This window comes from Cyclopterus lumpus, chromosome 24, assembly GCF_009769545.1.
Source record: "Cyclopterus lumpus isolate fCycLum1 chromosome 24, fCycLum1.pri, whole genome shotgun sequence".
Lineage (NCBI taxonomy): Eukaryota > Metazoa > Chordata > Actinopteri > Perciformes > Cyclopteridae > Cyclopterus > Cyclopterus lumpus.
The window spans coordinates 9,477,100-9,498,224 of record NC_046989.1 but is presented as its reverse complement, the minus strand read 5'-3'; the positions used below and the strand labels follow the sequence as shown (position 1 = coordinate 9,498,224).

Below are 21,125 nucleotides of genomic sequence, written 5' to 3'. Positions count from 1 at the left end.
GGGGGGGGGGACATGTTGCAGTCTGAGTGGATGTGACTTGAGTTCAACTTGAGCAAAAAACATTGTTATCATTTGAGCATGTTCAGTCAAGATTTAAATGTCTGTCTGGCTTTCCCCATTTATCTGATCACCGATGATCAGTGCTGTAAAGCGTGGGACCATTTCTTCTGTGAAAACTAGTTCTGTGGATTATCCAGACTAATTGGGGCACCGTTTCCATTGCTGCGCCACAAAACAAATTCCATTCAATTGTATCAACGTAGTGACCGAAATCTCAGCGACAGACATCATTACACTCCAGGTTTGAAGTACTGAGAAACTTTAGTTGCACTGATCCTTTATTCACAACGTAAACAGTCTATGGTGTAACCTTGAATAAATATTTTTTTGAGATCTGGCATTTATTGAATCTACTTATTTTAATATATATTTTTGAACCGTGATAAAATCAAATGCAACAATCAGACATGAACAGGTTCCACTTTTGTCAGTTTTCTTCCCTTACCATTTACTTGATGTAAGAAATAAAATTGCACATCGATGCTGGTCTACATTATGATGTATTTTGTTCAGAAGCAGTTCAATAAAAATACAATGTCTTAGCGGATTGTACAAATGAATAAAAAATAAAATAATTTGCAATGATACCCATGCACTTTTACAATACTTAAGTATGAGTGCACGTACATGTACATTCTAATATGCGGATGCCTTTTGCATGACAAATATTTTTCTAGCAAAGTAAAATCACATTACTACACTGTGATGTGCCAAATGAGCAATTTCATTGTCACATACAATAATTCATCTAAATGTTTTACAGGAGTGAGGTCAACATGGGGCAACATGCCCTGGTTCTGTACATGAATGTCGATGTGTGTATACTGCTTGTGTTATTTACTGTCAAGTGTTCTTAAATGTGAGTACATGGTTTCTATTAGTGTTCAATATTCTCCTCATGGTACATATCTACAATAAGCATAATTTGTACATCCCTCGAGTATTAAACATTATCTTTTTGGTCTCATATTAGGCCTTTATGGAGATTTAAGAGAGTAGTGAAATGAGAGGTAAGAGTTGGCAATCTTCAGGTTTTCTCAACCCTTTTAGTTTCAAGCCACATTGTCAAGTATTTTGAGAGACACATCCAACAAATGAATAAATAAATAAATACAATTTATACATTTTACATTACATACATTACATTCCCTTGAGTAAATACCATATTTACACATGCTATCAGCGACTGAATGTGAAACAATCTCCCGCTACATCCGGATCAGTCACTTGTGTGCCTAATACAGTCATCGACTCACTTTGCCGGAGCCTTTGCCCTCGTGGATCAGACCACTTCCCCTGGAGCTGGGGCCCCACTGACCCGGCACTGTGGACCTGTCATGTGGGTGAGCATGCCGAGGAGGAGGGGAGCCGGAGAAGCTGGATGGAGAGCGGCTACGTCCCTGCAGAGCCCCGACTTCCCGGAGCTCATGGCGGGAGGGGGAGGAGCTAAGTGAGCGCTGCAAGGAGGAGGAGCTTCGAGGGCGAGGAGGAGGGCTGAAGAGCATCCCGCTTCGGTCCTGCATCAGCTGAGTCAGACTGGCCAGAAAGTCTGCATCACTAGTGCTGCTGGCACGCACTCTTAACCGCCGTCTTCTGGAGAAAAGAACACGGGACAACATGATCACAATGCCTTCTGTATGATTCCTCTTCCTCAAATCTCTCTTTGAAGAGAAATTTAAGTTATAATCCTTAAAATTTCTAAGAAATCCTACAATTTTTTCTAAAAGCATCTTTTCAGCAATTGGCATTTTATATATTTGCAGTCTTGTAGTTGTCATTGTTAGTGGTTGGGTCGGCCAGTCCTGCACTAGATTCTAATTGCATAATGGATCACAGGAAACAAGGAAGAAATGTTAACTCGGTGAGAACAGCTTGACTGTTTACAGTTCACTCTAACACTGTATAAGAGAGAGCGTGCTAAACTACTGCAAAGACAAACGGAACATTTCCTTCTGCTGCGTATTCACATTGAAAGCATTCAACTCAACACAAAACGTCTACAAAAAGAGATAACAGTAATAATCTGTATTATTTGAATCTAGTCATAGAGACCAAAACAGTATGTTTAAATTACGAGAAAGAGGGTCATTTTCTCATACACTTCTATACAATGTGACTTCTTTTTGCATCTAAGAGTCGCCCCCTGCTGGCTATTAGAGAGAATGCAAATTTAAGGCACTTCCTCATTGGCTTCACTTTTCAGAACCCAAGGTTGCTGCCTGATCAGAGCTGTAATAGCTTTAAATATTTACCACCAAACAAAAATGACAAATCAACTGGTAATGTGGATCATTTGGTAACACCGTTACAGCATCATACCTGTTGTCCACACACGGGCGGATGGGTGGTTTCCCAGGTGGTGGTCGAGGCAGAAACCTGCTAGAGAGTAGCTCGGGTACAACGGTGGCGCTCACAGGACGTGGGATCTTACTTTTACTACCTGATGAGGAGGACAGAGAGAGAGGGTCTTCTCCTACACAGTCAGACCTGGAGCCTCGCTCTGAGAGGAGCCGGTCTCTCAGCAAAGCGCAAGGCAGGTTGTCACAGGACAGAGATGGAGAGGGTGAGTGGGTAGGGGAGCCGGGGACCGGACTGCTCCAGCGGTGACGCCTCTCCATGTGGAGGTCCCTGCTTGGAGAGTCCAGGGGGTTGGTTGGGTCTCGTACTGGGATTCGACTCAATCTTGGGGATGAGGGAGAGTCTCTTCTCCTGAGCAGAGCTGGGGGTGGAGAGGAGGAGACGGTGACGGTGCTCTCCTGAGCACCTCCTGCTGTGTCAGCTTGAGGCTGCTGATTCGGCTCTGAGGAGCGATCAGGCAGACCAGAATCACTCTCTGGGTCTCTGTCGTTTGTCAGATGAACTGTGTAGCCTTTGGCTGAGCTCGGCACTGGAGCTAAGTCCAACCTCCCTCCATCTTTTAAGATTTCCTCTGGGAGTTGTTCAGATTTATCAGATGGTGCCTCGAGTGGTATTGCATTGCTCCTCTCCTGTACAGGGGACTGTAGGGTACAGCTAGAGGACTGAGAAGATTTTGATGATCGTTAGAGGGTGCAACCTGGAATTGGTTTCACACAAATATTTGAAAGGTTCTTCTTATTTTTTTTATAGAAAACTTGGTCAAACAAATAAAACAACAAAAATACATTTACAAGAGCACATCTAAATATTCAAAATTCATATGTTCTAAGTATTTCTAAGTTGTAAAATTTATCAGAATCATAAAAAGTCTACATTTCCATAAGCAACATAAGAACTGGGAAAACCCCAATTTATTCAGACTGGGTAGTTTTCCAGCATTATCCCAAGGTGGTTAACCATAGTTAGCCGTTATGCTAACCTTGTTGATAACAACCTAAATGAGCAACTTCTGTTGTATATTTGTAGCAGTTCAGTGAATAGCTCATACAAAATGTGTATTGTAGACATTTCTTATTTATTGTCCACACAGCATGTGAGTTACATATTTTATATACTGTATATTCTTTATAGTCTGTATTGTTTATATTAAATTGAGATTCACGTGTTTTTAAATTGAGTGTCTCTGTATAGATTCCTGTGTTTTCTATACAGCTAAAGAAACACTTGATTAAGACCCTGTAAAATGGTCAAACGCTCCAGAACAGCAGAGCTTGATTTGCATTTGTTTTGTTAACTGGTATACAACTAATTGCATTAATTTTATTTCACAAAAGTACTTTAAATTCATGCAAAAACAAATGCTTGGTCACCCCTACCTGGTCCATCTGGGGTCTTCCCATAATCACAGAGGGCATTTGTCCCAGCATCCCCGGCAGTCTCCTGTAGCCCAGTAGCCACGTGCCGGGCATGGACATCTGTGACAGAACAGGACTGCTCGGCACCACTATGGACTGGCCTTCCTGTGGCTCGGAGGACTGGTTTTCAGTCTCAGCAGGCGTGTGTGTCCCAGGCTTGTCCACATGCAGGGCCTCACCTGATGGCTTGGTGGCTCCAGAACCGCTGCCTTGCTCTAGCTCCAGCATCACCCACTCCTGAGAGTCTCCCTCTTGGGGCACAGGACTGAGGTTCACGGCCACAAAGCCACTACTTGCGGCGCCCTCTTCTTGGTCAGGGGTTGCTGTGCCAGAGTGTTCCTCGTTGCAGGAAGACTGCTGCCCGTGTACCCTCTCAGGAATGGATTTCTCCCCGACTTGAGAAAGGACAGACCGCTGTTTGCCCAAGCTGAAACAAGATATTTGAAGTGTTATGGTTTCCAAAAAAGACAATTTTGTTGAGCTCTTACAACTGTATATTTTGTCATTTGATGTGTATCGAGTACTGACTAGGCCTCAAGGAAGCGTTCAATGGTGGGCTTGGGTTCGGGTGCAAGCCTCTTTTCAAACGCTAAGCTCTGACTGTGTCTCATCCTCCGGAGGAGTGGCGCAGCACGCTCCAGGAACATCGTCTCTGATCGCACCCGTCTAGGAGAACTCTGCATGGAGCCGGTGTTGGGGCTCTGGTTCCCCTGGTTCTGACTGTGTTCATCTTCACTCACCACCTGAGAAGAATGAATGACAAGGTGGCTCAAAAACATAAATATTGCATTTGTATCCCCAGAAAGAAGCTGTAGCATGACATCCATTTCTTTATATGGGGAGGCAGGCAACTAGAAAGGGCTTTCTATACAAGCCCAGGAGAAGTAGATGTAGTAATAGAGGTTTGGCAGGGTCATATTATTACTGTCATATCTCAAGGCAAAGTCAATGTAGTCTTGGGGAGAGTGTTGTGCATGACATGCACTGCAGTGCAGATAAACTATGCATCTCAATGCACAGGAAGAAAATCAGTTACATAAGAGTACTATTTCAGCAGTAGGTAAGAACATTCTACTTAAGTAAACCACATTGCCCTGACCTTCCTGATCATAGGCTGGACATGTTTATGGTTTCGGTTGCGGTCCATCTCTTCCCATACATCTCCACCAGCGGTGGTGGGTGTGGGGATGGGGGGGCAGTTGTCAGCATCGCTGAGGCGCTCCCCTTGCAGGACATCCTCAGTGTTCTCCTTCTGCAGCTCGCCTGGCAACACTGAAGCATTGGCCATGCTGTGGAGGAGAGGGAAGGTCACCCTGCAGCTCATTCCACAGCACAATTTACAGCAAAGATTTTCAAAGGGATCTCCGACTGTGCAGAATTCAAGTCTAAAAAAAGCTGCAGCTATATATTTTACCACATATCCAACAGAGTGGGAAGGAAGTTTTCAGAAGTGAAATTACAACAAGAAGAACCAAGTAATAGAATAAATGGCTATATTTCAACAGTAATAGAGCTTTCTTCAGCTTCAAATACCCCAAGTACGCCGGTGTGAGGCGAGTGAGCTGCTGAGCAGTGGTTGTTGTGGCAGTGATGGTCAGCATATCCTCCGAATCACATTTCTCCCAGTCATACGGGTCATTCTCCAGCACGTTGTTGCTCTTCATAGCATTTTCAAATATTGACATCAGGAGCTGTCAGAGAAACCACAGGCGTCAGCATTTGACAGACAAACAGTGTGTGCAAAGTATACCAAACAAAGGATGGCCAACCTGATAGTCTGGCTTCGTGAAGTAGTCCAAGGTCAAGATGTGATCCAGAAAAGCAGTAAACTCTGAGGGAAGGTGCTTAAGCATGAGTCGATGGTCATATGTCTCTTTCAGATTTCCTACTTGTTCCTGAGAGCAGAGAGGGATGAAATACGATTTTAAATGGATCCACATCATGTGAATTACAAATCTACATTGTCTAATACATAGAGGCACATACTTTGTCTTTGATTTTCCTCCAGGGCAGCTGACCAACCATGAATTCAACTAGCATGTAAAAGAGGGACCACAAGTCGTCGTGACGACCCATTTCCTACAAATTAAAATACACAAATGTGAGTAATTTCAAGGGTAAACTAATTGTGCATAGCGTATACGTGTTTGGTTCATGCTCACCTTATTCTTATGAGCATTGATTGAAGCATATCGCACAGTTCCTCTAAAGCCTGCCACAGGACGAGGCTGAAAGACAATTAAGATATAATATAATAAAATATATTATGGAAAACAACAAATAACACAATGTTTGTCCTTTCCACAAAGTGTATTGGTGATGAATAACATGCTGGGGTATTTATAAACACTGTGTTGAAGGTAACTGGATTTACTGTTTAGTCTTAAAAGACATCTTCCAGTCCTGAGCATTTAAACCTTTTTGGGATGGTCATACACACACAGGTGTCACATGAGGTCACTCAGCAGCCATGTGAAAGTTGTCACATGAATTAAATTATCATATGGTGTGAAATGTGTACATTGTGTGCCTTTTACTCTGTGCTTCTATACAACCTACCACCAGGATGACTCCCCAGTGCTGCAAGAGTAAGTTAAAACATACAGTATAACTAATTATTATTCATTTATTTTGCCAGAGTACGCTTTTCTCCAACAATAAGTAACTTGTTTGTGGGACCTTTGATTAAAAAAGCCAACACATTTCTTCAAGGAAGTTTAGACAGAGTACTTACTGGACGGACTTCCTGGCTGGAGTTGGTAAACTGACGGGCCAAGCCGAAATCAAGCATATAGCAGCATCTGCAGGTACTGGCTAGTCTTCCCATCGCAAAATTAGACTGTAATTTTAACAACACAGAAAAAGACAAGCATGTTTCAGTTAAACTGACTGCCATACAAAAAAATAATGTACAAACAAACCATCAAGAGTTTCAGGTCAACTTACAGGTTTAATGTCTCGGTGCAGGAAGCCTACAGAGTGGATGCTTTCAATGGCCTCTAAAATCTGCTTGCCAAGTCTCAAAGTTGTGGAAACGGAAAAGATGCCGCGGGCCATGGTTCTACGTAAATCTGCCAGATTCCTCCCCTGAAGACAGTATCGATGTTCAGCATGTCACATTTATGACACAGTGAGTGGGTTACGGCAACAAACTAAATACTTGGCCAACATTGACTGGTAGAAATCCTACCTGGAGTTCCATCACCACGTAGTTGAAACGATCATTACGGCCACAGCCCACAAAGCGGCAGACGTGGTCTTTGCCTGTTAAAGAAATATGAATCGTTTCAACTGAACTGCATAGCTAGATAACAACTTGTGTCCATGTTTACTTCCTGTCAGCTGATATCATTCATTTCGACAAAATGATATCATTCATTTCGACAAAATGATATTATTCATTTCGACAAAATGCATCATGATCTTTGGTGTTACCACCTTAGCTAATGGATTATTGGGGAAAATGTGCTACTTAGCAATTCTCCAGGAAAAGTCTGTAACTCTGTCACTGACAAGGGGATAGGGTCACTCACCCTGAAGCTTCTTCAGCACAGCCACCTCCATCTTCAGCACCTGTTTGGGTTGTTGAGCAGACTCCACCTTTAAGGCGACAGTGGCCTGGCTCAACTGATCCAAAACCTCGTAGATCTCCCCAAACCCGCCTCCGCCTATCTTCCTCGTCTGAAAAGAAGGGAAAAGTCATTGTCAAGACAGTGTGGTGATGGATAAATCATTGCTCTTCATTGGGCCATCTGTTTGTTTTTTTTAAACATGATTTTGTGATTTCTCTTACCACTTTCCATCTGTCTCTGACCACGTCTGCCACTGACAGGATGTCAGTGTGCTCTCCAGCCCCACTCATCCTGAGTGCTCTCAGCTACAGCCTGCACCTGGCATCAGTGACGCAAGCCCCTCACTGAAAACAAGGGAACAGATTTTTAAGATTCAGGTCCATTTTTGTCTTTGAGAAAAAAAAGAAAAAAAATCGCTGCAGTCCGCATGCTTCCGAGCGTGCAAAGAGACAGAGAGCTGAAGCAACACTTGTAACGTGTGGCAGAAACACGAGCAGAATGCCATTTAAACGGCCACATAGGTGAGCAATCTATCTCAAAATATCACGTCTGAAACAATCATACGAGCCTCTCACAAATGCCAGACGGTCACGGAGAGACAGTTAGCGTCGTTTGAGTCTGACAAAACACAAGCAGCAACGAGCCCTGGTCACAAACGGCCATCACCCGACCTTTAGGAGGCTAATCTCGTTCAATGCGGCGGCGGCGGTGGTCCAGTAAACACGCTAGCTAGCATCCTGGAGGTAACCGAGCCTCTCTCGACCTCGTACCTCGCTGCGTGGCACCATTGCGATCCGAGTTAAAATGCAAACAGTCCCCTTGCTCCCAGTCTGTTGTCGATAGGTAAGGTCATTCCGAGTAGTTGTTTATTTTCAGAAATGAGACGATAATGGTGATGGACCATAGCTGACGTTAGCTCGAGTTAGCCAGCTAGCCCGCTAACGGAGGAGGAGTGATGCCCGATGCTCTGCCTCGCCGCGGCGCGGCTGACGTCACAGCTCTAGTCTCCTGATTGAGCCGCAAACTCCATAAAAAAAAAAAAACTAAAAAAAAACCTCCTGCATCCCCGAGTCACCGAGCGGGAGCTGGAGAACCACTGCATGCAACACGAAGCACAGCCAACGTGAATGTGGTCCAAACCGCTCACGCGACAGGAGAAGGAGCTGCCGCATCGCCAGCGCTCGAACCGATCAGGTGTGATCATCGTTATATAATATAGCATATATCATAGAAGTAGCAAGGGCGTTGCGGGGATTTCTGGTGATCCTGATCAATTATTGATAAGCCTTCATCCCCCGTGTCTCACCATCACCACTGGCCAACAGTGGTGGAAGAAGTACTCTAAAAGGGACAATACTACCGTGTACAAAAATACAAAAACATAATTTCATATTTAAATTAAGTTTAAAAGTATTGAGATACAAATATACTTAAAGTAGGCTATTCAAAATAGACCTGCTCAGAAGGGCCAATACGTCAAGATAATGTGTATTATTGAGTTATAATTATTGATGCATCCATATGTACATTACTTTATTGTTGCAGCTGGTAAAGGTACATTTATGTCATACTATACTCAGCTTGTGAACTCAATAAATAATGAAGAAACTAAAAATATAAAATAAATGTATCGGAGTAAAAAAATGTCCCCCTGAATTGTACTGGAGAAGTATAATACAGCATAACATGGATAAAACAAATAATACACCTCTAAACATTGGAATGAAGTGAATTCAAGTTCTACAGAAGTTTGCCAACAACTTGCAATTTGTATGAGGCCTTGTTCACATAATAGCACTGTATGAAAATAATTGCTGCCACACTAACTTGAATGGAACACGGGAGCAGGAAAAACACGATTGAATTTGGCGCAACTCTGTTGCAACAAACTGCAAAGTCATCTGGCAAAGTCACAATGTGCTGCACTGGCCAATCAAATAGGTGCACACATGCATTCCAGCTACATGATCTTGCAATAGCTCCAGACCTGCATGTGCCGCTTCACATTGAGATACAAGCCGTCCCAGTGCCAGCTGGAGGTCGCAGTCTGACGAGGCAGCGATGCGATCCTGACATGACACTTTCCTCCCGTTAGCGATGCCTTGAAACTGTATCCAGAAAGAAAGCAGGGACAAATCTGTCTGGCCTCGTGGACACAGCTCCGGCTGTGCTTATGCAAAGACTTAAAATAGAATATAGATGTGTTGATGGATGTTTTCCATTCCAGCCTTGTCAAAGCAAATAGTTTGTTAAATAATTTCTTTGATTGATATATATATTAAATCTGCTGAGATGGTAGAATGTGAATCTATAAATAATATAAATATCTCTGTAAAGAGCATTTTCATGTTAAAATATATATTTTAAATAATCCTCATGGCCATAATGACCCGACCGAACCACAACAAACTGTTTCCGTGGGACGAGTTGAGACTCCGCTTTCCGGGCAACCGTGACAACAAAACAAACGTACACGGATACAGCGATGGGCGTGGCCAGGCGATCGGATTGGACAACAGGATGTGAGTTGAGCTGTTTTTGGGGTGAGGCGGTGCGCTCTGGGTGCGCAACTTTCTGCATGTTTGCGCAGTTTCGCAGCGCTTCTTATATATCACGGATAAACCGAAACACGCCGCTTGATCTCACGACGCTCGTCAGCAACGTGTTCAAATCAGCGAAAAATACCAGCGCGGGCCGCAGCACGGCACCGTTTCCACACTTTCGCTGTCTCTCGTGTGTGGTTTTTTTTACTCGCTGATGCGGGGAGAAAGTTGTGGACATTTTTTTTCTCTCTCTCCCGAGGTGCACGGTTTTTTTTACGGACAGTGTGCAACATTGTCACTACAGCGTTAACGAGCCTCGACAGCCCGTCGTGATTCTGGATTATGTGTTCGTGGGATTGTAAACACGCCTGTGCGCCATATTGTGCGCTGTGAAACTCGAAGGGAAAGTTGTCCGAGTTATGACATTTGCTGCGCACAATCCCTTCATGGAGCTGCATGCAGTCGACTTTGATCGGAACCAAAGTGACTCCATGGAGCTGACCATGGAGAGTTCCGTGCACCATTGATAAGGTAGCCGATATAACCTACACTGTTTAACTAATGCTCACTATTCCGCTGTGTTGCCCAACAGTAGTCGGTTCCTCAGACGCTTCCTTATTGCTGAGTTGTAACATAACATCACTGGCTATCGCTCGGGCGATTGCACGAGCCCCTTCGTTTCCTGTATTTCTTGTTATGCCAAATGGCAGCCACACAGTAAGCGCCTCCTTGTTGCTTGTTGGCCGCGTTTCAAAAAAGTTATTTAGCTTCTAAACGTCCTGTCCGCATGCACTTGGACGCACACGTCGAAATATCGGTTTTGCTCCTCCAGCGCTTGCATCAGCAGACTCTGGAGTGGTTTTCACTGTACTGACTGAGCGACTTGCTCGTGTAGGCCTCGATTTCCTCTTTGCTGCATACGAGTGAAAGCCGACTGAAAAAATGTGAGTGCTTGTCGTCAGAGAAAAAGAAAGTGTCTAACCACTCCTTTCTCTCACAAGGTCCGGCACCATAAAGAGGATGAGAAGAAAGGACAGCAAACCTCAGATTTGATTCTGGAAAGAGGTTGCATGCTCCCCCCACCCTGCACTTTCCTTTGGGATTTGTATTTACTCCCAAATACCTCTGTATACACAATTGAACAAATAATTCCTCAACCACAGGCATTGAAAGCACACTACAGAGATCAAGATTGAGAGTTCTGACTCCAACATTACCTTTTTTATATTACTATGAGTCTTCCATCTCAAGTTAATACTGACAAGAGCGGCAAGCATCGGGCTGCAGCCATGAAAGAGCCTGTGCAGCATTCAGGGGAGGTTTATTATAGTATGGGACCTCCGGCTTTAGAGTCAAGCCACAGTGACTCTGCTAGCAGCTCTGGTGTTTACAACCCAGAGAAAGGGCCTCAAAGTCTACCGCACTATCAACAGGGTTCTCCAGTAAAGTGGATGCACCAGGACTCTGTACAGGCCCCCGGCTGGTCTCAGGAAGCTCCTGGTCAAGCCTGGGGGCAGAACTTTGGCCCGTATATGAGTGGAGTGAATGTCAGGGGTCAAATGGCGTTCCACAAAGGAGTCCATGAGGCTGTAGCTCTGCCAATCGGTGGAGAAAATCAACTGCCAGGACCGGTTGAGGTTTACAGAGATGCCACCCAGGCTCCAACTCAGGGGAGGGGGCTCGAGTGGGAGCAGCACGCTGCGGCTGCAATTCACCAGGCTCAGCTGCAGGCTTATCAAAACGCTCACAAAGGCGTGGAGCTTCAGGGTCAGCCCCATGCACCTTCTCACACTTTGCAGGGGCCCATGCTGCAGCCCTTCCAGACAACATTTAGGCCCAGCAAGCAACAGTTTTCATCAGGTTATTACTCTGTTTTTCCAGGCAACAAGGGAATGCCTGGTCTGGCGTACGGCGAGCAGCCTAAAACTCAACAGCAGCTGCTAAACCAGATGCAACAGCAGCAACACATGCATCACCATCACCAGCAGCATCAACAGCAACAGCAGTTGCAGCAGCAGCATCAACTTCAGTTGCAACAGCGGCAACATTTGCAGCAACAGCAGCACCACCAAATCCAACACCATCAAATGCAACAGCAACAAATGCAGCAAATGCAGCAACAGTATCATCAGCAGCAGATACAGGAGCGACAGCAACAAATGCAGCAAATGCAACAGCAGCAGCAGCAAGTGCAACAACAAAATGTGCCACAGCAAGAAGCAACACAACCACCGCTGCAACCAAAACACCAACAAACTCAAAACATTGTGACTTCTCAGCCTCCTGATCTTGGTCCACCTATCATCGCTATCATCAAGGAGGAAGTTCAGTCAGTGGAGCTACAGCAGGAACTAGAGGCTCAAACCTGTGACGCATCTACCGTTCCCGATCTGTGCCATGAGAAGCTCGCCACAAATCCTGGAGAGCCTTCAGATGCACAGGCTGCCCCTCGGCGTTCACGTCGCCTCTCTAGAGATGGGCAGTCCCCACTGGGACCCCCTTCGATAAGCATCTGGTCTCAGGCGCCCAAAGATCCTCCATCATCCCAGAATGGAGTGGCGAGTACTCAGGCTGTGAAAGGAGGCGAAGTGACAACAGGAGGGGTCATCCGTCGGAGACGGAGGGCGTCTAAGGAGATCAACTTGGAGACTTTGGCCCAGAAGGCATCAGAAATGGAGTCTCTTCCTGCTAAAATGGTCAAGGTTAAAATCACTCATTACACTGCCACTGTCATTTAATTATATATTTATGGGGATTTCCTTATGGCAAAATAGCCATTACAATACTTGTTTTAGGCCCAGTGTAGTAGAGGAAGAAAGCCAAAAGCAGAGAATATATGCATGTAAGGGCAAATATGATTGTCTGGCAAAGTTGGCGAGCAGCTGCACGAAGGAAGAAGCTTGATTCTATGCAGAACTTCCCTATAGCTTCCAAAATCATTTTTTCGGCCGGTAACTCGATTCCCTTAGCTGTTGATCCCCAGCTATAGCAGGTTGTTTAACAAGTGTGTCCAGTCATACTGGTGCAACCTGAACAACGGCACTTATTGACGATTCTTTCTTTCGGATTTGAAAGATTGCTCTTATTGCTGTAAGAAAGTTGATACTCTTCATGTGTACAATCCCAATGTCACCCACTGAAACGGGCGTCTTTATTTTCTGTTGAGCAGTTTCGTTAAACAGAAACTCAGCACATTAACTAATTGAACTAGAGAGTACTAGACTTCCCTGTGTTTTTCACACAGGGAAGTCTAGTACTCTCCCCTCAGGGGTTACACAGCTTATGGTTGGGTTTTTGTGCAGAGTGCGCATGCTGAATGTTGGAGCAGCTGCATGTCTGCACACCTCCACATTCCTTAGCCTCCATCCCAATCATTCAGCAGAGCTAGGGAGGGGCTGTGCTGTCAACCTACACTTCTATGATTCCCAACACACAACAAACTGATTTAATATTGCTGTTCACAACGGAGTCTGCTGTTCACAACCCATTGTGGTTAACAATCAGAACATTTGTGGGTTAAGGGCATGAGATTCGAGTGTGTTGTCTCCAGTACTTTTGTTATACATCATTTCACTGACACTAGTAGAATTTTGGATTGCTTAATTTTTTTTCACCAGCATGACCAGACAAACCGTGGAGGTGTATGCACTGAATACTATGGAAATGCCACATTTCTACAGGTTCAAACATCTTAAATGTTGGATTTTGATGTTTTTCATTCTATGTCATTTAAAACTGAAAATACTGCGGTTACTAAGCATTTATAATTGTCTTGTTATTCGTGTGATGGCCAATTCTACTTTTCATGGACTAAACTATTAATCCATTTTTTATTTTATATAAAATAATATATATTAATTTATAATTTAATTTCAGTCCTATCATTTATAATGTATAAAACACATTTTATTCAGGAAGACAATTAATTAATGTTGTAGATCATTTGAAAATGAGACCATAGCCCTCCTTAAAAGATATATATTAATTGTATTCTCTTTTCCTTATTCTCTGCTTCTTTTCTGAATCTCTTCTCTTTTCCCTCTCTTATATACCCGCCTCTTTTCTTTGCTGCCTTAGCAGGAGGACGGCTCTTTAGGCAGACCGGCCTCGATGGTGCCTCTGGTTATCCCTGTGTCGGTGCCGGTGCACAGGAGTCAAACCGATCCGCAGGGGGGCTGGACTCAGGGACGACTTGGTCAGGGGGAGCGGCCTGCAGGACCATCCGATCGCAAACCTTCTGTCATTGTGGCTCGTCGGCGATCACTCAGGAACCCCATGACCGAGAGTTTTGGTCAGGTTAGTACTTTAAGGAGATGACATTAGCATTGTTTTGTTTACTAATTAGTATGTTGATGCAAAATAACTCATTATACATCTTGTGTTTACCAGAGATGTGTTAATAAAAAGAATAAAAAATGTCTCTAACTAAAGAAATCTTAGTGGACTAAAACAACTCTAAGGGGATAGCCCTACTCTTTATTGATCATAGTGTATGCATGTTACATCTTAAAAAGTGTTGTTGCCTAGAGTCAGCTGAGGAGTTTGATACCAATCCTGTGCCTTACGGTTCAATATGAAAACAGACAGCAGCCGGTTAGCTTAGCATAAAGAGCGAGACATATAGTGTTTTGTTACATTACTCCCTTGAGACCCCTTGAGATGCAGGTTTGTGGTGGGTTTCTCACGAGGACAAGGAGTCTCAGAGAAGCCTGCAATTTTATCCTTGAAAATATCTACTGGAACCAATTTGACATGTTTGTGGTTTAGAGGATTGGATGACTCATTAACCCTCAAATTGTTTTTTTTAAAACCGGGTGTGTAGGTTCACAGTGAAGCCTCATTCAGCCAGTACACAATGTCTTACCTACTTCATAGTTATGTGATGTGGCAATGTTTTGGGGACAGGCCCCATGTACGTCCTTTTTGATCATGAGAAAATAAGACCAATGACAGCCCAGCAAGTGATGCTTTGGTCCAATCAGACCTGGGGAAAAGTCCATGCACCTTCAAGTCCTGGTTTATTTGGCAACAGCAAACACTTCATGAGCGGCTTCTTTGCCAGAAAAAAGAACGTCTGATTTATCAGTTCACAGGGCAAACAAACTCAAGTTTTTTTAATAAAGAAGCCAATGAACAATATTTGCAACCCAATCTGATAACAATGGGGCTCAGTAAAATACCTTGCAGTTTGTCACCTGCAATGCTTCATCTCAAAGGTGTGTCATATATCTGTGCGATGAACCATTGGACAGAACTTCATAACTGAAGTGACAGCAAATGTAGCTCGCAAGTACGTCATGCTTCGTATCAGCAGAAAAAGAATCACTTTCTAAAGGTCTGATCAAACCCTCATTCTTCTGTTTTAGGATGGGGAAAACGATTCAGGGCAGGACGAGGATGGAAAATCCAAATTTAAGCGCCGACCTCGTCCAGAGCCTCTCATCATCCCTCCGCACAGACCATCCACCTTCATCCCTCCATCCCTCTACTCCAGCATCACTTCCTACCAGAGCAACCTGCGTTCACCTGTCCGCCTGCCGGACAACCCCCTCACCCTGCCCCCGTACACTCCTCCACCCATCCTGTCTCCTGTGCGCGAGGGCTCGGGGCTCTACTTCTCCGCCTTCCTGACCAACATTGCTGTAAGCAACCAAATCCTGCCACCCCCGCCTACGCCCAAATCTACGATGCGCAGTCTGTTGCGCTCCAGTGAGTCTCAGTTGTTGCTTCTATGAGTATGGTCCGAGACAAATTCTACTCATGTGGGCCTTCCCCGATCATGTGTGAAAAGGAGATTTCTTTTTGTATTTTTAGCAAGTTCAGAAATCACTCCTCCCGTTCTGCCCCTAATGACTGATGCCACACCTGCGAGCCTTGAGCCGTAAGTAGTCACCAAAACAGGTTTTCAAAATCTGGCCCAAATAACTTATTCTTTATCATAAATGTACTCGCATAACCAGAACTCTCTTTTATTTACTTTAAAAAAAAATATGTATGTATGTATGTGTGTATGTGTTTTCTACGTGTGCAGACGTATCAACATCGGTCAGAAGTACCAGGCAGAAATTCCCGAGTTCCAGGATCATCCTTCCTCCCAGTTTGACCAGCACAAGGCAGACTTGGTTTGGCTCCCTATGGATGACTCCCACCTCAATCATGGTGACCGAGAGAGCAGTCAGCTGACAGTTCTTATTCTTTTCTTTGTGTGAGATTTTTTTTACCATCTTCTCATCCACGCTAATCCTTTCAAACATCATCATTTTCTCTTTTTTTTTTGTAGTGGAGGATATGATGAACATGGCTTGTTGTAGTGTGCTGAGGGGCGGAGGAACCAACCAGGAGCTGGTTTTACACTGTTTACATGAATGTGGAGGTGACTTCCTTGTGAGTACATTGATTCATAATCAGACACTCAATTATCTGCAATTCAGTTAGCAGCATGAACACTTCAGAATGGCTTTGTTTTCACCGAAACCTCATACGTGGGTGGTACTGTCAGGATAGTTTGCTCAGTTTCACTGATTATTCATGTTGATTTTAAGGAAACGCTTGGACGTTTGATGCTTCAGGACTCACTTTTCCCTAAAGGTCATCCCCTGGCAGGTTATCACTACTCAGGTGAGCATCGACAATACAATAAAAGCTGTTTTATGGAAATCCCTTCGATAAATTCTCTGACTGCCTTGGTCTCTTCATCTTCCTCCTTCTGGCTTTTATTTCCTAACAGGCTCTTTTAAATGTTTCCTCATTTTCTCTTGTAAGATTCCATTCAATTTGCACTGTGTCTGATTCACTCACAGGCTCTGATTGCTGGACTGCAGAAGAGAAGTGCTATTTCAATAAGGGGATCTCTGCTTACAGGAAGGACTTCTTTATGGTGCAGCAATTGGTACGCTGGTTAATTTCACCCCTCGGCATGAATGATTCTGAATTAATGTAAATCAATCTAAAATACATTTAAATGTGTAGCGTTTCAACACAAATATATAATTCGCCCATTATCTATGAGGCATTGGTATAATTGATTTAAACAAACGGTCAAAGTATTGATTTTCAGACATTTACGCTCCTGTGTCTAAATGTTACAATATAATGCCCGATTCTGATGTAATGAGGTTAATTAGACTGAACGCACTACATCCTCTATGGGAAAGGAAGTAACGCGAGTTATGTGAAATGTGGTCTTCCTTCCATAGAAACATTAACAGCAACAATACCTCGGGCATGAGTCAGAGACTGCCACTCATTTAAAGCTTATTCTTAGTCAAATTGTGTAATAATATGGAGATAAATAATTAATTAATTTTCATATAATTGTAAGATGCATCTCAGTGAAAAAGGTCAATTCATTATATTAAATCCTGCATGTGTTTTACTTTTATTTTTAAGGTGCAGACCAAGACTGTAGCGCAGTGTGTGGAGTTTTACTACACGTACAAGAAACAGGTGAAGATCGGTCGCAATGGGATTTTAACCTTCGGCCCTCCAGATTCACCTCTGGAGAAGCACACCGAGGCCGTGGTGGACGTTAAGGTAGAGTGGAGTCACCTCGGCTTTAAATGTACCATAGTGATGTGTGGTAAGGCATTACAATGACCAAGTTACAGATTTAGTTTGCCAGACTTTGGTTCCAGGAAATATGTGATCTTTTTGTGAATTTCCTTTTGTTGAAAATGATAATCCTAATGATCTTTTTTATTTTTCCTCTGTTGTGAATCGTTACAGAGTTCACAGCGGTCAAAATATATTCAAGGAGAGACGGAAGATGATAAGAGGAATGTTTCTTACGAGAGCAGCCACCAGGCGAGGGTTGCTCAGTCACTACAGGCTCATGACTATGTCAGTGTTTCCCTCCATATTCTAGTATCTGTCGAATAGTTCACCTCTGGCCACATTTTCTATTATCACAATTGGTTTTAATAAATAAAGTTTACTAACATGACTTATTGTTGGTGCTCCAGGCAGGAGCAATGCTGGTGATGAAAGAGCCGGACCCTGTGAGGATGGAGGCTCTCCACCCGTCAGCACCTCACAGACCTCCAGCCGAGCCTGCAGCAAAGAAGGGCAGAGCACCACCGAAGCCCCCGCCGGATCCCGACGCAATATTTCCGTGCAAGAAATGTGGCAGGTATATCAGAACCATCAGAGATTTGTCTTTGTTTATTACTTGGACTACAATACGATGTCTTTTCACAAAATTGTCCTGCACCTGCAGGTAAATGCAAATGTTAGTTGCAGTTACAGTAGCCCATGTGGTTCACCCCATCAGGTTTATCTTCATGTGGGTAAAAGAATACGGAAAACCCACATTTTTATTAATAGGATAAAATATTATGTTTTAATTAATCTCCTGAAGAAATAGACAAAATATGATATGAGAAATATTCTGCCCTCTCTGTTTCAACAGGTAAAAACATTGTAATGAAAAGTGTCATTCTGAAATAAAATTGGGAAATTGTGTTGAAAGTTAAAAAAAAGGTCAAATTCAGTGTACCTCACTGCAGTACAGTTTAGTTATTAGACGCTGTAATCTTTTATTGGATTATAGTGCAGCATTACAAACTGTTGCCATTGTGTGTAATGTTGCGTAATTTTCTTCCATTTCCCATAGGGTGTTTTATAAAGTGAAGAGTCGAAGTGCCCACATGAAGAGTCATGCGGAGCAGGAGAAGAAGGCGGCAGCGCTGCGTCAGAAAGAAGAGGAGGAGCAGGCAGCAGCTGAAGCTCGGGCCAGGAAGGCGGCGGCAACAGCAGCAGCAGCAGCAGCAGCGGCGGCGGCGGCGGCAGCCGCTAATCAGGGAGAGAATGATAACGGAGTGACGGAGGAGGCGGAGGTCAGCAGCCAGGAAGACTCATCTGAGGGAGAGGATGACAAGGATGAAGACTGGCACTGAGAGACAAAAAACAGGAGAGGAGAGACACCAATGAGAAGATGGATTGATGGAGGTCGAGTCAGAGAGGGAGGGATGAAGAAAAGATGTCCTGCCTCACCGAGAGCAGAATAAAGACGAGAAGTGTTTTTCAAGTCTTCCTGTTAGTCGTCTGACGCTGACTCTGAGTGACCGTTAGCCACCAACCAGCCAGGCACACTCCGCATCTTCACACATTTTGTATCTTTTAAATATTCAGAGGAAGTTTATTTTTTTGTAAATGCACTTATCCCGTATGCTTCTGCTTTTGCCAATATTGCCTTTTTATATCCATTATTTAATTGAATTTAATGTCAAAATATTATACATTTTCATGGCGTGGATTTAATGGTTATATGATATTTCACAAGATAATCAGAATGCCTGTTGAGCAACAAATCTTCAAGATCAAAGCTATCTTTCACTTATCAGTATCAGCCCTTTTAAATAAAGATAGCGTAAGTATTTATCTTTTTCTTGGGAAAATACTGTGGTGAGTTTTGCTGAATTTCCCTCAGCTTTTTAGGTTGGTTGCACACTTATTTTGTACAACCAAGGGACCTTTTGAAATGAATATGTACAAACAAATATATATGAGATGGCCATATATTTATGATACTGCATTTTTTTGCAATGATTTTGGTAATATAAAAACTAATCATGTCAGCTGCAATAAGACTTGTGAATTGAAAGGTTTATTAAAATCTGCTACTGTTCAGAGAAATGTCTTTATTTTTTTCAATCAGACAATTAGTTTAATGGATGCAATACGTTGTTAATCCAGCAGGTGGAGGCAGTGGTTCAGTATTTTGCTGAATATTTCCTTTGCACACATGGTTGTGTGTAGATAAATAGCAATTTATTTGTTGTCTGTATACATTAAGATATACTTGGCTGTGGGGATTCATTTGTCATTCTCAACGGATTATCTCTTTAAATCCTAACATTTTAAATATTACTTAAAATGCTGTCTTTACATCAACATCTATATCTACTGTACAAGACCATAAAATATAACTCCAAATACTCAATATTCATAGGTGTGATGAGTATGCTAGAAAGGTTCCATAGTCATGTTCAGATTAAGGGTCGTGAAGCAAAACCCTTCTTCAGATGGGTGTGGAGACATAACTTTAGCCATTTAAAGAGTGTTCTTAGTCCAGGGAAGTGTAGCCTGTCACCCTCAGGAGATCAGATCATGGAGGACAAGATGTCCCCGTCTCCCACTTCATCACTGACCTATCAAACCTTGTCAGCTCTCATTTACTTTTACGGCAGAAACTAGCTGGAGAAGGCCGCTCACACATACAGTACCATGCTCCTTGAGCCAAGAGCAAGAGGAACATCCACTGACTTGGCTGCTTTAAGAGCTCCTTAGTCTCTAGTTATGTATTAGCCTCCGTGGGTGGCATTTACTCACAGCAGGGCTTTTCATTACTATGACTAATTTAAATTTTGACCTGATTGTAGTGCTACATGACCACATTTAGGGACTGTGAACATGATTGCTTTGAGAAGGTGTGGTCATTCTTTTATTTTCTTTTTTTAAGGGTGAAATCCTTCACAGTATTATTTATATTTTCTTTTGACCCTCTTGAAAAAGACTGCAACACCCTGAACACAATGTTGGGGGGAAAAAACACTACTAACTTTAACAAAAGGCATTAAGAAAGCAAGATGGATGAACTTGAATTTGATTAAAGTTAGCTTTATGTTGCACTTTTTGTTCTTTATACTATGCATAATAATTCTGCAGAATAAAGTGAAAGTTGGAATAACCCTTGGTTAACGTTTAATAACCTAATAGTACCACCTGACATTGGTACTATTAGGTACGATTGATCCGAGACAACGTTTGTGTCCTCTGCATATGTCCTCCGCACACTACCCTTTTATCACTAATAATATAATATTTGTAGTTGGGAAGGATTGAGATACATTTTCAAGGACTTCAGGGATCTTTTTAATCCTGGAGACTTTTAATTGACAGTTTAGCTGAAGAGAAACCAAGTGATTAAATTCTATGGTGGTCTATTCCTCATGGCAACTGTGGAAGGATAATGATCCTTGGGGTCATGAAATACTTCCCTTAAATTGTTCAATTTTGCTCTTCTGCTGTCCACATTAGAGGTGGAGTGTTTGCAATGAACTGTAACCAACAGGGTGGTGTATTCAATTTCCTCAGAGGGTCCTCTTTAGCTTGCAGCTTGTGACAGAGCATTGGAGGTTTACAGTGAGGATCAAATGTCTTTCCTGCACCAGTAGCCC

At 43.2% G+C, this 21,125-nt stretch overlaps 2 protein-coding genes across 15 annotated transcripts; one reads left to right on the top strand and one right to left on the bottom strand.

Moving 5' to 3' along the window:
• Positions 1 to 3: 3 nt before the first annotated feature.
• Positions 4 to 9,633, bottom strand: ttbk2b (tau tubulin kinase 2b). Of its 5 annotated transcripts, none has more exons than XM_034527038.1 (15): positions 9,393 to 9,633; positions 7,627 to 7,749; positions 7,367 to 7,514; positions 7,024 to 7,097; positions 6,780 to 6,920; positions 6,568 to 6,672; positions 5,996 to 6,061; positions 5,820 to 5,912; positions 5,603 to 5,728; positions 5,367 to 5,524; positions 4,933 to 5,122; positions 4,362 to 4,576; positions 3,795 to 4,260; positions 2,380 to 3,080; positions 4 to 1,653 (listed from the first exon to the last, which is right to left on the bottom strand). In XM_034527038.1, exons 2-15 carry the CDS (start codon positions 7,693 to 7,695, stop codon positions 1,305 to 1,307), a joined length of 2,901 nt encoding a protein of 966 aa, XP_034382929.1. In that variant the 5' UTR covers positions 7,696 to 7,749; positions 9,393 to 9,633; the 3' UTR covers positions 4 to 1,304. The 5 variants fall into 5 exon arrangements, with proteins under 5 accessions (XP_034382929.1, XP_034382930.1, XP_034382931.1 ...); XM_034527039.1 differs by lacking the exon at positions 9,393 to 9,633 and adding an exon at positions 9,233 to 9,369; XM_034527040.1 differs by lacking the exon at positions 9,393 to 9,633 and adding an exon at positions 8,176 to 8,717 and having other exon boundaries at positions 4 to 1,650.
• On the top strand, positions 8,482 to 19,581 carry mideasa (mitotic deacetylase associated SANT domain protein a). Of its 10 annotated transcripts, XM_034527031.1 has the most exons (14): positions 9,955 to 10,479; positions 10,950 to 11,715; positions 11,830 to 12,650; positions 14,026 to 14,244; positions 15,315 to 15,657; positions 15,763 to 15,829; positions 15,980 to 16,107; positions 16,229 to 16,332; positions 16,491 to 16,566; positions 16,749 to 16,837; positions 17,338 to 17,481; positions 17,674 to 17,787; positions 17,910 to 18,076; positions 18,560 to 19,581. In XM_034527031.1, exons 2-14 carry the CDS (start codon positions 11,181 to 11,183, stop codon positions 18,840 to 18,842), a joined length of 3,090 nt encoding a protein of 1,029 aa, XP_034382922.1. In that variant the 5' UTR covers positions 9,955 to 10,479; positions 10,950 to 11,180; the 3' UTR covers positions 18,843 to 19,581. The 10 variants fall into 10 exon arrangements, with proteins under 10 accessions (XP_034382923.1, XP_034382919.1, XP_034382918.1 ...); XM_034527032.1 differs by lacking the exons at positions 9,955 to 10,479; positions 10,950 to 11,715 and adding an exon at positions 8,482 to 8,599; XM_034527028.1 differs by lacking the exon at positions 9,955 to 10,479 and adding an exon at positions 8,502 to 8,599 and having other exon boundaries at positions 10,950 to 12,650.
• Positions 19,582 to 21,125: the final 1,544 nt, after the last annotated feature.

Excerpts from the sequence above, each read along its gene's own strand:
- ttbk2b (XM_034527038.1), bottom strand. The coding sequence starts at position 7,695 with ATGAGTGGGGCTGGAGAGCACACTGACATCCTGTCAGTGGCAGACGTG. Across the intron at positions 5,123-5,366 it reads CTCACACCGGCGTACTTGGG|CATGGCCAATGCTTCAGTGT; the intron begins GTATTTGAAGCT and ends TCTCCTCCACAG. Across the intron at positions 4,577-4,932 it reads TCCAGCCTATGATCAGGAAG|GTGGTGAGTGAAGATGAACA; the intron begins GTCAGGGCAATG and ends CATTCTTCTCAG.
- mideasa (XM_034527028.1), top strand. The coding sequence starts at position 11,181 with ATGAGTCTTCCATCTCAAGTTAATACTGACAAGAGCGGCAAGCATCGG. Across the intron at positions 16,108-16,228 it reads TGACTCCCACCTCAATCATG|TGGAGGATATGATGAACATG; the intron begins GTGACCGAGAGA and ends TTTTTTTTGTAG. Across the intron at positions 16,838-17,337 it reads TCTTTATGGTGCAGCAATTG|GTGCAGACCAAGACTGTAGC; the intron begins GTACGCTGGTTA and ends TTTATTTTTAAG.